Source organism: Culex pipiens, chromosome 3 (genome assembly GCF_016801865.2).
Source record: "Culex pipiens pallens isolate TS chromosome 3, TS_CPP_V2, whole genome shotgun sequence".
NCBI classification, from domain to species: Eukaryota; Metazoa; Arthropoda; class Insecta; order Diptera; family Culicidae; genus Culex; species Culex pipiens.
The window spans coordinates 26,204,180-26,218,658 of record NC_068939.1 but is presented as its reverse complement, the minus strand read 5'-3'; the positions used below and the strand labels follow the sequence as shown (position 1 = coordinate 26,218,658).

The window sequence follows — 14,479 nt, the reverse complement described above, 5'->3', positions numbered from 1 at the left end:
CCACTGATGCCATTATTTAATTATAATGACCAATCACCCCATGCACTCGAACAGCGACACAAAAGAGACGGAAAATAACACGAAAAAACAGGACTGAGCGTCCACACAGGCACCGCACTACTGATGCCATTATTTAATTATAATGACCAATCACCCCATGCACTCGAACAGCGACACAAAAGAGACGGAAAATAACACGAAAAAACAGGACTGAGCGTCCACACAGGCACCGCACTACTGATGCCATTATTTAATTATAATGACCAATCACCCCATGCACTCGAACAGCGACACAAAAGAGACGGAAAATAACACGAAAAAACAGGACTGAGCGTCCACACAGGCACCGCACCACTGATGCCATTATTTAATTATAATGACCAATCACCCCATGCACTCGAACAGCGACACAAAAGAGACGGAAAATAACACGAAAAAACAGGACTGAGCGTCCACACAGGCACCGCACTACTGATGCCATTATTTAATTATAATGACCAATCACCCCATGCACTCGAACAGCGACACAAAAGAGACGGAAAATAACACGAAAAAACAGGACTGAGCGTCCACACAGGCACCGCACCACTGATGCCATTATTTAATTATAATGACCAATCACCCCATGCACTCGAACAGCGACACAAAAGAGACGGAAAATAACACGAAAAAACAGGACTGAGCGTCCACACAGGCACCGAACTTAATAATATACTAAACATTGAAAATAAAAAAAAAATCAAATGATTTTTAAATCAACATGCATGCTGAAAATAATTCTAAACGACGCAGGGGAATGCATTTTGAATTGATTTCAGCTGATTGCACTTAAATTCCATTGAAATTTACAAAACGTTTAAAGAAAGTTAATACGAGCTTTATTTAATTAAAAATACAAAATTTACAATGTGAATGCATACGTTGCGAAGTTTTTTATGCTTGTTCACCTTTATTCGTGTTTTTTTCTGCAAAATACTTGAATTTTCACAAAGTACGGTATTTTTCTTTAAAAAAATAAATTTTCATGATTTGCAATATGGGTGTCAAACGAATTTATGTATGCGTTTAAAACTTTTTTTAAAGTGAATTTGGTAAAATTATCAAATTTTTACAAAATAAGTTATTTTTTCGAAAATACAAAAATTTCCATAATTTGCGATATGATTTTTAAACGAAACGAAATTTATTATGCTTTTTGACCTTTTGTTAAAGTTTTGTTAAATATTCAATTTTTTACAAAATACAGTATTTTTTCGAAAATACTCAAATTTCTATAATTTTCAATATGTTTTTCAAAAGATGCGAAATTTTCATTTTAAAAGTTTTTTTTTTGTAAAATTCTAAAATTTTCCCAAGATATCTCATTTTATAAAAAAATATTTGTCCTCAAAGAACCACTTCTGGAGTTTTTTTTAAAGGATTTTAAGTTTTTGATTTTTGGGTGTATTTTAATACCCCTGACTCAAGGCGGTTTCAAAAACACCCAAAAAGCAAAAACTGGAAATTTGGTTTATTGGACCTTTTCAAAAAAAACTCCAGACTTAAAGGGTTAAAAACATGTAGAAAATCGCAAAATTTCATATTACAGAAAATTTATTGAATCCACTAAAAAGATGATTTTCAATCAATCCTGAAAGTTTTATAATGATATTACATGACTAAACTGAGTTAGAGACGATTATTTTGTCGTGCGCAAAGCGGACTGTCCAACTTTCTGAGCGTTTTTCTCGAAACAACGAGTTGATTTACGGGTGCCACAATATCTCGAGATGGGATGGAATAAATTTTTCTTTAAAAAATACAAAAATCAAAAACAAACGTTTTTTTTATATGAAAAACACAAAAATATTTTTATCTTTTTTTAAAATAAGTTTTTCGAAAATCGGACTTCGTTATGCACACAGAACCGGTTTAACGAGTCTTCCCCAAAACTTTAAGCCAATTTGATCAAGGCAGTGTTAAGATATCGTGGCACCCGTTTTTTGAAACTGCTTTTTTCAAAAAGCTATACCTCGGAAATGATACAACCAAATGTCTTTAAATTTGTTTTGATAATAGATGAAAATTATATGTTAATGTCCTGAAACAGATTTTGAATAAAATTTAGTGTGTGCTCACAACAACCTCTGACTTTTTTGTCGAGTTACATGTATGTAACCCTGTTAACTCAAGAATCATTCGAGTCCGGATCAAATTTTAATAAATTTCAATATGGATCTAACAAAGCGAACTTTTTTTTCACTTATATTCGTTTTTGCTCAAATTTAAACAAAATATATTTTATTCATAATTTGCAATATGGGTATCAAACGAAATCAAATATTGTATTTATTTATTTTTTGCCAATGTTTTTGATTTTTGCCTTCCTCACCTCACTGAGACAAGGCTATAAAATCACTCGAAAAATGAACTTCTTAAATACGACTCCTAGACATACCTTCACGTATATTTAAATTCTGAACAATTGTCTGTGGGGATGTGTGATTTTTTTCCACACGATTATCCCAGAACTGACTGAACCGATTTTGGCCGGATCAGCTTTATTCTGTTCCTTTTGGGGTCTTAAACCCTTTTAAATTTTATTCTGTTTAGTGAAGTACTTTTAAAGTTATGTTAGTATTAATACTTCGAAACAACACGTATAGAAATCTTGTAAGCAAATCCGGTAACTCTGTGTTGTTGAACTCGACAACATATAAATGTTTCCAAAATCGTCAAAAAAAATTTCGATTTCGGGAACAATGTTGCCAGCCTTGAAAACATTTACATCGAAATCGAAACAAATGTTGGAGAGTTTGGAAACATTTCTATGTTGTCGAATTCAACAACACAGAGTTACCGGGGTTGCTTACAGGATTTCTATCCGTCTATGAACTATGGAAAAATATATTCTTAGTGAAATCTTTGAAAATTCAACATGATTCGTTTGGATTAAGTCAATTTTAGAAATTTATTTAAAAAATATATATATTTAAATCAAAATAACGATAGAGCTAGATTATCGTTATCGAGTTTTGATAATTTCCGTAGTAACAGTTCAATAGGGCGAATCTGCGTTTGTAAACAACCAGTCCTTACTTGACGTGAACTGTCACTTGAGCGAAAGGGATAGACTACTTGTTTACAAATGCAGATTCGCCCTATTGAAATGTTATTACGGATTTTATCGTTAAACAACCTTGATAATAACATAACAGTTTTGTCTGAAAAGCTGATGCTTGGTTGCTTCGTTGTCAATATCTTGGCCAAATTAAAAAACAAATTGAAATCTCATGAAATCGGACGATTTCGTGGAGAATTGCTCAACTTTTTTTTACAAAATATTCCCACTTTGGCCCCGTCGTCGCAAGAGATATTGAAACAAAAATTAAGTTTATCTTTTGCTCAAACAACAATCTTCTCGCAGTAAATCCCACATACTCTCAGCTTTACCTGTACAGTGTAGGGGAACTATACCCTTTCTCAGCCTATTTCTATTATCGGCCTATCAGCACTTTGATCATGAATTACAGCTTTTATAAAGTGTTTTTGACTGTACCAAAGTAATAAATAGCTCAATTAAAAGTGAGCAAGCAACTCTCCATTGTTGAAACATCTGATAATGTTTATTTAATAGCAGAAAACGGCAAAAGTGATGAGAATTGGGTACTAAAGCCCTATTTAAATTTTTATGTACAACGGTAAAAAACACGATTAAAAACCATTTCTGATCACTTTTTTTCATTTTAATGCAAAATTTTTTTTTGACTAGACAACATTTTTTCGATGGATCAACTATGGTCCCCTTGGAACGAGCTGTCAAGTAGGAGCTTTTCTGTCAAGAAGGACCGCGAGGTTAAATTTTCAAAATTGATTTAAAAATCCATTTTAAACTCTTTGTGGTCGTACAAAGGGTCATTGTACTCAGAAAAATAAGCTTTATCGCTGTAAACAATAATATCAGCAATCTAAGCTTCATTTTAGGACCCAATTGGTCGAACGGCTTAGTGTGATTAAAATGGGTATATTTCCCCTACTTATCGAATCTCGGCAAACATTGAGCAAGTGAGAGCGAACAAACGCGAGAGTGAGAGAGAGAGTGTGTTCCGCGCCGGCGCAAAACCCGTCCCACCTTCTCACTGAATTTCCCCCACGAGTCGACCCGGCAAGACATGAGACAATGCATTTACACCCGAGCTGCTCAGAAACGAATCTCTGCCCGAACTCGCCGTACTACAAACCATTGAGCAAGTCGGCGTCTTCCGGAATAACTGCGGCTGCTGCTGCTCCTGCTTCCGGTGGCACCATCGTTCCGAGTGGCGGTGGTTCCGCCCAGCACAAGCATTCGCCGCTGATTGGTGGTGGTGCTGGCAACACTGGTGCGAACATTTTCAACGGTCTTTCGGCGTTTGCGGCCACCGGTGGTGGTGGAGGCGGCGGATTCGGGGCCGCGAACCGTACCAGTGCCTACCTGGCCGACGAGGGTGCTGCCATTGTAAGCGATTTGGGTGACCGTTACTAGAAGCTAAGATTTTTTCTAAAATTACTAAATAATTGACTAATTTTCGTTCTCTAATTCCAGCGACGTTCGGCGCTCAGCACAATGTCCCAGCAGGGCGATGAGTACAACTCGCCCAACTACCTGTCCTGGCGGAAGCTGCAGCTGAGCCGGGCCAAGCTGAAGGCGTCCAGCAAGACGTCGGCGCTGCTGTCCGGATTTGCCATGGTGAGTGCCCGCCCTTAAACTTGTGTAGTTGCACGACGCGACAGTCTAAAAGAGCAGGTGTCACGGTCAGGGTCTGCCAGAGGGTGGCCACCGACCCACCGGCGGCGTCATCCGGATTGTGTCGCGCGCGCGCATTATTCAACTTGGCGCGACATCGCGATCGCGATCTTGCCGTGTTGTGTTTGTGATGGTGGTTTATAAATAATTAAATCGTAGAATTAAAATTTTTCGTTTGTGACATGCTCTGCGCTTCCTTCATCCTCGCGGAGCCGGGAAGTATGATTGGTTGATGAAGGGGACCGGATGATGACGAACGAGGGAGGGTTGGATTGACAGCCTCCCCTCGTGATCAATGAAACACTTAGAAGATGATTTAATTTGCGATTGATTGGACGTTCAGATTGGAATTAGTTGCAATCAGATCAATTTACTATCTAGTTTAGTTGTTATTCCAACGATTTAAAAACAATGGCTACAAAAAATCACTAAATGTATTTGCATTGATTAATTTATTGATTGAATAACCTAAAATTTAGTGGAATTGCCAAAAACCTTTTGAAATTGTATTCATTTAACGAAAGACCTGATGTCCTGTTTTTTTTTTGTAAGGCTTTTTGCAACAACGTATGCTACCTTCAAAAAATTTGATCTTATTCTCATTTGGCTTTTTAATTAAAAAATCAGAAAATCTCATAGAAGTGGCGTGTATTTTTATCTCAGTGTTTTTTTTTCAGAAAACACGTCAAATTTCCTACAAGTTTGCCATTGACCTTTTCTGATACGATGCAAAGTAGAGCGTCCAATTTCCCGTCCCGGGAAAAAAAATCCCGGGAATTCCCGGGATTTCCCGGAAAAAAATATTTCCCGTTTCCCGGGAAATTTGTGAATTTCCCGGGAATTCCCGAAAAACAATCAGAAGTATACATTTTCCTACCTTTTTGGAATAAATGTTTTGAAATCTTACAAAAAATAATAATTGGAGAACTTGATTTGATTTTATTTATATCAATCTACTGTTCATATTAAACTAATCAGCTTGTCTGTAAATTTCATGTCAAGGTTTAATTTAGATGATATTTATTTCTGAACCATTCACCACTAGGAATATTGTTTGCTTATATGTTTGACAACAAAAATTACGCTGTTATGGAATGAACGTTTTTTTGTAATATCATTTGAAACATTTGAGTTAAATATGAAAAAAAATATCATTTAATTTCATCCACTTTTAAATACTCAAACTTATTTTAATCTTGTTAATTTATTAGGCTAAATACCATATAACTAATATCGTATCATAAAACCATGAAAAACCATTAAAAAATAACTTCGTAACATACTAAATTTACCCAAAGAATGCAACTATATTTCAAAAATACGCTCCAAATATTTGAAAACTTTGGGTTGTTATTTCATGAAATAGCGTTTCATGTTAAAAAGTGCTAGAAATTAGATTTTTAAGGTTAATTCAATGATTAATTATTTATTCACAAGTTGAAAATACTTGTTCTGAGATAAGTTATTTGCCATGACAAACAAAATTTCTGCATGATTTTTTTTTCATTTTAACTTTATGGTCACTGAGAAAAATTTAAAAGCAATTTTAAGCATTGATTTGAAAAAAAAAAAGAAAGACGGCATAAAAATTAGAAAGTTTATATATTTTCTCAAAGTTGCATGATTTTTCACAAGTAGTCAAGCCATTAATTGATCCTCACACTCATTTTGACCATTATAGTTGCTGTTCTATACAATTTTATTGCAAAAGATTGATCAGAAACACTATCAGAATAATTTTCGTTAAATTGAAATTTTCCCGGGAATTCCCGGGATTTCCCGGGAAATTTGTTGAAAATTTCCCGTTTCCCGGGAATTTAGTAACCCCGGGAAATTGGACGCTCTAGATGCAAAGGCTTCGAGATGCTGCAATATTTAAATTATGAAAAAAATAAAAAACTAACATTCTCAAAAAATGGCTTTTCTAAGCCTACCCAAGTAACATTTTCAAACCAACTAGCTACTACCTAGTTTTATTAAGGTTTGATGGTGGCATCTTGACTGCCTAGTAGTTTTATTTGGGCATTCGCCGCAACCAATAAGCAAGAGCTAATTAATAGGTTCTAACAGGGTTTTATGCCCCGAACATAAAACCTTGTGACAATAAAAGCTCAATGGTTTTCAATAAGGTTTTATGATAGTTTTAAGAGAGTCTTTAAAACCCAACGGCAATGTCATGCCAAACGGTTTTATCGCATGCTTCTTTAAACCCAAGGGTGTTTTAGCTGTCAAGTGCCATTAGGCATGCAAAAAGCTTAATTAAAACCACAAGCTCCTGAGAAAAAATTAAAAAAAAATTGAAATTACAGGCCACGGTGTCAACATTTGAATGAAAATAGTAGCACAGACAAACAGACGGGACACTCAAGTGCCGAACCATCGTCCTTCAAAAACGGTTGTTTCAAATGCAATTTTGTTTCGGCATCCACTCACCTGGCTCTGATGGCGCTGCTGTCGTGACAGCTCACCCGTCTGTTCTCAGTGTGTGTGATGCGTGTTTTTGTTTTTAAGTTGAGCGTGAGCACGTGCGAAGCAGCAAACGAGAGCACAAAAATGTATGGAATTCAGGAAATCTAACGGTAGCTTTGCAGGAAAAGGTTGGGGAAGCCTTGGCCATAGCCTCTTGCCCCAATATTAACCCGGTAGGCCTGTTCAACTGCCTGCCGATGTCGAGGCTGCTGCTGAGGCGCCCGCTACTGCGGAGGAAGCCGGATCCTGTGGTGGAGTCATCTCCTTCGGAGCAACCTGCTTGTAATTTGTGGATTGCTGCTGCTGGTCGTCCTTTTGGCCTTTTGGCGATGTTGCGCCACTCAATCTTTTTCTACAATTCAGTTTCTGTGGTTCTGTTTCGATATAAATTTAACGGCAGCATTTTTTGGAACCTTTGCCACTTTTTGCTTTTGTTGTTTAGCGCAACTTAACTGCGCCGTGGACACGTTTCCCGCGGATGTTTCCAAACGCCCATCGTGGGGATCAATTCCGGTAGATTTGAATTGGATTTTTCTATTTCGGCGGCCACTACTGATGTTTTCGTGACCTGGGGTATCTTGTTGATGATGGTGCCAGGTGTTCGAGCTTTTGGAGGAGGAGGAAACTTCGATAGAACTTGGAAGCAACGGGGATTTGATCTCTGTCGTTGCGGTTGTAGTGCATCGTTGCTGTTGCTGCCGCATGATTTGGCTCATGAAGTTCTGCCATTGGAAACTGAACTGATCACCGTCATCTTCGGCCATCGACGTTGATTTTTATTTTTTGCATCGGGTTCTGACGATCAGCAACAACAAAATTATATCGGTCAGCTGTTGATGTTTACAATCGTTATGGCTTGATTGTCTCACGCATACACTAAAATGACACATGACAGTAATGGGTTTGTATGAGTATATTTGGGCTGCGCTTCGGCATCAGCTCACCAGGCAGCGCTGGCGTCGTCGTGATTTGGTGGTTTTATTAAGGACGATGTATTTCAAAAATAATTTGTATGGAGAGTCACGTCTGTTTGTCTGTGATAGTAGTTTATGCAACAAGTTGCAAAAAGAGGATTTTTTCAGCACGAGTCGTACATTTATCCAACGAGGTTCACCGAGTTGGATAAATACGAAGAGTGCTGAAAAAATCAAGTTTTGCAACGAGTTCCATACAACATTTTTTGCAATTCCAAAAAACACACATTGAGTGAAATTTTATGTCAAATTTTCATGTATTTTGTCAATAAATCGTTTAAATAAAAAAAATGTTGCAAAGTGTTACTTTTCAAAACAAGTGCTGAAAAGTGTTGCTATTCGATTCTGTTATTTTTGGTACAGAAAAGTAGGCTGTTTCGTCGTTCAAGACTTTCAAGAGTGACAGAAAAAGTAAGTTTTTCACGATGGAATTGCAAAAAAGTGTTTTAAAATGCATCATACACCTGTCCAGTTGTTTTGCAATCATTGATTTTCAACATTTCTAAATACTGACGAAAATTTTATTTTTGCGAGAAAAAAAAGTTTTTGCGGTGCTGTACATTGAAATTTCATAAAAGTTCAAAATATTTTTAAACGAGTCCAAACATGTTAAATATGATTATCAATGCAGAAAAAGACATTTAAGATTGTTCTCAGTTGATTAGACTTCAATTTCCTTTGAAATTTTGAATATTTTTTTGAAATTTTAATATTTTTTTGCCCCCTGATTTTTCGGACCAATTTTGAAGGGGAGGGGGGGGGGGGGGGCGGCAAATCCTTGAAAAATATTTGCAACGGCCTAACTGTATATTTTTAAAATCTGGAGTTTTTTTTTATAAGGTCTAATGAAGATTTTTTTTGTTTTGCTCTTGGGTTTTTTGATATGCCGGTTTCAAAAACAACCAAAAACCAAAACTGGAAAAAATTGCATAGTTACAATTATTTTTTGAATTTTATGTCTCTCGGCTCTCAACAATGTTGAGGGGGTACACAAATTGAAGTAACAAAAAATGGTCTCCACATTTGATTGTGTTTTTTTTTTTTTTTTTTTGCTATGATCTCGTTAGGGCCCATCTAGAGGAAGACATTTAAACTTTTTTTTAATGATTTTTCGTAATATTTTCACTAATTTTTTGTATAAGAAATGCCTTTTATATTTGAGGTTTTGGAAAAGTCGGGATAAAGGTCAGGAATTCAAAAATTCAGTTAGCATTCAAAAAATACAGTCATCCCACATATTCGGAACGGTTTCCAGATCGGCCAATGTTCAAAAAATCATAGCAAATCGATAATTGAACTTAATGATTCGCTTTAACCTTCATTTGAAAGCTTTTCTTGTGATCTTTCGAATGCTGTATCGAACATCTGCAAATTTTAACTTTTATTTAAAGTTTTTGAAGAATTACTTTGACCCTTGAAATCCACGAATTCGGAACACTTTTTTCTTACGAATGTAAACAAACTTTGGATCTCTCCAGGAGTACATATTTATTACTAAATAATGACTTCACACACTGAAACCAATGAAACTCAAGCTTAGTGATGTTTTATACATGATTTGATAACTTTTTTTGTGAAAATATCAGTTAAATTCAGGTGTTCCACAATTATGGGAGGCACAATAACATTCCACAATTATGAAACAGGCCATTTGGAGGCAGTGTTTTGCTGCTCTGGGCAAAATAGTCTTGGAATGAAGTTATTTGTTCAAAAAGTACTACTTTTACTAGTGAAATAGCAAGATAATGTCCAAATGAAGGTTCTAAAAATAGTAAGGTCGAGAGAAAAGCTACTTTTGGCCTGTTATTCACAAATTATCACAAAAGTGTTCCGAATTTGTGGGTGTTCCGAATATGTGGGATGACTGTACCTAAATTTTGAAAATGTGCTCCGTTTTTGAGATATATCCCTCCAAGTTTTTTTTCTAATCTAATCTAATCTAATCAGACCCTAGCGCAGCCAATCTTTCGAAGGGATCCTGGAGAGTGCCTTAGGTTAGATGACGCCTAGCACTCTTCTTGTCATTTATTAACATTTGTAGTGCGCCATTGCATCGGAATGCATTGAAACATCACAAGCGTTAAAGCGGCCAGGCCTACTGCGTAAAGCCGTATCGCAGAGATGACTCGTAATTGGGTTGAGTTTGAGCACTGAGTGTTCGAACAACAACACAATTCTGAATCGACAGGGGAGGAAGAAGCGTGGGGACACACCACCATACGCTCCGAGATTTGGTTGTATTCGTTGGGAGCACCATGCTAAGAAGGTTTGGTACTCCGGGACCCTCTGGGATGGGACATTGTATTTCCACGAATGCCCTGGACACTATTTGCCGTGGTTAAAGCGCCACAACTCGCTCTCTGTAACAGTATTCCTAATTCCAGTCCACGCTCACCAAGTCGTCATGGCCTAGTGGTTAGCATTTTTGCTTACCAATCTAAAGGACGGGGGATCGAACCCCGCCTCGAGCGACTTTGATTTTTCGTTCATATTCATCATTTCAAATTCATGTGTTCTTAACTTTCTCGTTGGGTGCAGATGGGCATCGAACCCAAAACCATTCGCTTACAAAGCGAACACCGTAACCAGTCAGCCACGGCCGCTCCTTCCTCCAAGTTTTTTTTAAATATAAATTTTGAACATATTTTTTTCAAATTTGTTTTTATAATTTTGTCAAAGAAACATTGAAGATTGGACCTAATGGTTGCTATGATACAGCGGATACAAAATGAAGAAAAAATAATAATGTTTTCTAGGTCTTATACAAACAGCCCCAATTTTCTTGTTTTACCTCTTCGAAAAAAATATTTCGAAAATTTAATGTTTAAGGCCTTTTTTCATATTTATTCAAATCGTTGAAATGTTTTTTTTTACATTGAAAGGTTGACCATAGGTGGGTTTTTTTAGTTGAAATATCTTCAAGAAGTATACAAATTGAAATTACGAGCTATGGTTTCAACATTTTAATGAAAAAAGTGTTTAAAAATGTCCACCTGTCCTGTCCAGTTGTATGAAATCATCACTTTCCAAAATTTTTGAGTACAGTCCAGACTCGATTATCCGAAGGCCTCGAAAAAAAAATCACTTTGGATAATCAAATTTTGAGATAATCGAACCACAATTTTTTATTGTCTTCAGGGTTGTTAAAATATCAAAATAACAGCTCTCAGCAACTACAATTATCATGCCTCAAATACAACAGCTCTTCTCTCCTTTTTGAAACTCTTAGCGCCGAACTTAGCCGAACACGTTTTTGTGTTTACACACTCGCGATTGACATTCTCCTTTTCTCTCTCATTCCCGCTTCCACGATCATCCTACCGCAACAGCGTTTAACCACAAAAGCCGCCACAAAACCAATTTCGCAAACGCAGTTTAACGGGACGTCATGCGTGGTCGGCTCCTACTCGCCATCTCGCGTTCTTTCAGTGCAGTTTTCGGAGAGATTGAGAGACTCAGCGGTGAGAGCGCAGTGTCGAGGAAAAGGGAAGGAATGAAAGAGAGAGAGAAAAAATCTCACAAGCTATAGTGATGGTCGCTATACTCTCGGATGTTTTTGGTGCATAGATAATCAATTGATAGGTTTTTTATCACTCATTTGCATCACTGATTGTCTTATTTTTGATTGTAAAGCTTAGGTATGACCCATAAACTACTCTAAAATGATTTAGAGTTTTTCAAAATCTAGAGTTTTTTTTAAGAAGTCCTATAAGCTATTGTGTTTCATATGCTTATAAAACCTTTTCAAATAAAACTCTAGAAATGCATTTTTTTATTTAAAAGGCAATTAAATAATCAAATTTGACTCAAATGCGGTCGTAGAACTCGAATTTTATGTTATTCTTAGTCATAATTCGATTATTCAAAGTCCCATACAAACCTTCGTTTTTATGTTTTTCGTCGAAAAAAAAATCCAACAGTACAAAACAAAAACGTTCTTCTCAACACTGTTTTTGTTGGTTTATCTCTCACACACCGCCATCAAGAGCATCATCATCAGCGCGCCGGCATCGTAGTTGGCATGTCACTCGGCAAACAACAAGCCAGAAAGTGTAAACATTTACCGAAATTTGTCGCGCGCGCATTCTTCCTCTTTAGACTAACCTTGGTATGCTTTGAATGGGTTTCGGATGCGTTGGAAATAATCATATTTTTTGAATATTTTTTTTCTAGATTAGTGCGCAAAGATTCATAGCTAAGGTCATGACGTCGCATCATGGCCGTCTGAATGTGGCCTACTATGCGGTCTTGAAAAAACCGTCTATAAAATTAACGAAACACGACATATTTTGCTTCACACTTTACCTTTAGCTCTACATCCGAGGTCGTAAAAGTGTAAAGCATAGCTTTTAGGGTAATGGTACCAATTGTTGGCTTGTGACTTGTAATTTCACACTCCTCATATTTCAAAGTATTTGAAAACCAGTTCTGTGAAAAACAAAAAGTTCAATATATTCAGCACACTTTTAGGTCAATCGACCCTACTTAAAAATTAAGTGCACTTGTCGTGAAAACTGCCACCGCCGGTCGTCGCTCTTTGCGGTGATTTTTGTCACCCACAAACGAAATTTGGCGGCAGGAATGCCACACAGCTGAGAGAACCTTTTTCACACGCTTGTTTTTTTACGACATCACCACTGCCTTGAACGTGAACTGTGATGCTTTTTTTTTGCTTTAACTTGCACCTTAAGTTTGATTGATGATCTGGGTTTCAGGTGGGAATATAAATAGTGTTGATGATTTTTGAAAATTTTATTGTTGCTGTTTTTACGGTTTGAAAATTAAGTAGTTTGAAAACAACATTTGGAACGAGTTTTTAAGCAATTGAATCAATTTAATTTCAATTTAATTCCAGGTCGCCATGGTGGAGGTCCAGCTGGACGAGAAGACGAACGTCCCGCCGGCCATGCTGATCGCGTTCGCCATCTGCACGACGCTCCTCGTCGCCGTCCACATGCTCGCCCTCATGATCAGCACGTGCATCCTGCCGAACATCGAAACCGTGTGCAATCTGCACAGCATCTCCCTCGTCAACGAATCGCCGCACGAGCGCCTCCACTGGTACATCGAGACGGCGTGGGCCTTCTCGACGCTGCTCGGGTTGATTCTGTTCCTGCTGGAGATTGCCATCCTGTGCTGGGTCAAGTTTTACGACCTCAACACGACCGCCGCCTGGTCCGCCTGCATCGTCCTCATCCCGGTGCTGGTCGTGTTTGTCGCGTTTGCGTTCCACTTTTACCGCTCGCTCATGACGCACAAGTACGAGGTGACCGTGTCCGGCATTCAGGAGCTGGAGATGCTCAAGGACAATCTGGACCATCAGCATCACCACGGGCCACCGTACCAGTCGGTGCAGATCGTTTGAGGACCGCCCGGAGGGCGACACTGTGATTGTGATTTCCAAAATCTTCTGTTAACTTCTTTTTTTTGTTGTTATAGCTCACTTGACGTAGACATTTAGAAAGTCTTGTTTTCCCCTTAAGTTTATCTCAGTATCGCGCAACCTTCCCACCCAAACCATCCACTATTTCTCCACTAGTTCTCTAAACAAACTTATTCTTAAGTAAAACTAAAGTATCCCCAACTACTCACCTTGACCACAAATCAAAAACCCAACACTAATATTGTAATTAGGCGCTTAAAATCGTAATAAAAAAAAGTGAACGAAAGACATACCTACATTACAAGTAAACTAAATATACTAGCTAGTGTTATTAAATAAACAATAACTTAGGGAATCAGCATGAGACGAATGAGGCGTGAAATTTTTGTTAAACGAACACAAACACACCAACCTAATGTAACAACGAGCGCAGGTTATCTTAACAGTTGACGAACTTTTGTTTTGTATAATTTTGAACTTTTTTACCAGGAGGAGACTGTGACCTGCGATTGTATATTCTGTATAAAAGTTCTCCTACATCGCATGAATCCACTAATTGTGTAAATTAAACGATAATAAAAACTACCTTTTTTATAAGAAATCTGTGTTTCTCTGTTTTGTTTTGCTACATTATTAGTCACTCCCTTAGGCTCTTTTTTTTAATTTGCAAAAAATGGCATTTTGGCAAATTTGCAAAATGCAAAGTTTCTTGTGAGCCCTGCTGAGGGCGCCAAATTATATGAGGGGGGCGACATTTTTGTTAAAGAACTTGTTAGTCGACGACTATCCTTCAGCTCAGCCCTGGTCACAATACATATTGTTGCGTATAAAAGGTGAGTACGGAGCTCGGAAGTAACTTCTTGACTGTGACCGCGACCAATTAAAAAATTT

General features: G+C 37.4%; 1 protein-coding gene across 1 annotated transcript; it reads left to right on the top strand.

Moving 5' to 3' along the window:
* Nucleotides 1–4,019: 4,019 nt before the first annotated feature.
* On the top strand, nucleotides 4,020–14,180 carry LOC120431079 (calcium release-activated calcium channel protein 1-like). The gene is made up of 3 exons (XM_039596231.2): nucleotides 4,020–4,474; nucleotides 4,562–4,705; nucleotides 13,061–14,180. Exons 1-3 carry the CDS (start codon nucleotides 4,160–4,162, stop codon nucleotides 13,568–13,570), a joined length of 969 nt encoding a protein of 322 aa, XP_039452165.1. The 5' UTR covers nucleotides 4,020–4,159; the 3' UTR covers nucleotides 13,571–14,180.
* The last annotated feature ends 299 nt before the right edge of the window (nucleotides 14,181–14,479 follow it).

Coding starts and splice junctions, on each gene's coding strand:
- LOC120431079 (XM_039596231.2), top strand. CDS start 4,160: ATGCATTTACACCCGAGCTGCTCAGAAACGAATCTCTGCCCGAACTCG. Junction 4,475..4,561: donor CCGACGAGGGTGCTGCCATT/GTAAGCGATTTG, acceptor CTCTAATTCCAG/CGACGTTCGGCGCTCAGCAC. Junction 4,706..13,060: donor TGCTGTCCGGATTTGCCATG/GTGAGTGCCCGC, acceptor ATTTAATTCCAG/GTCGCCATGGTGGAGGTCCA.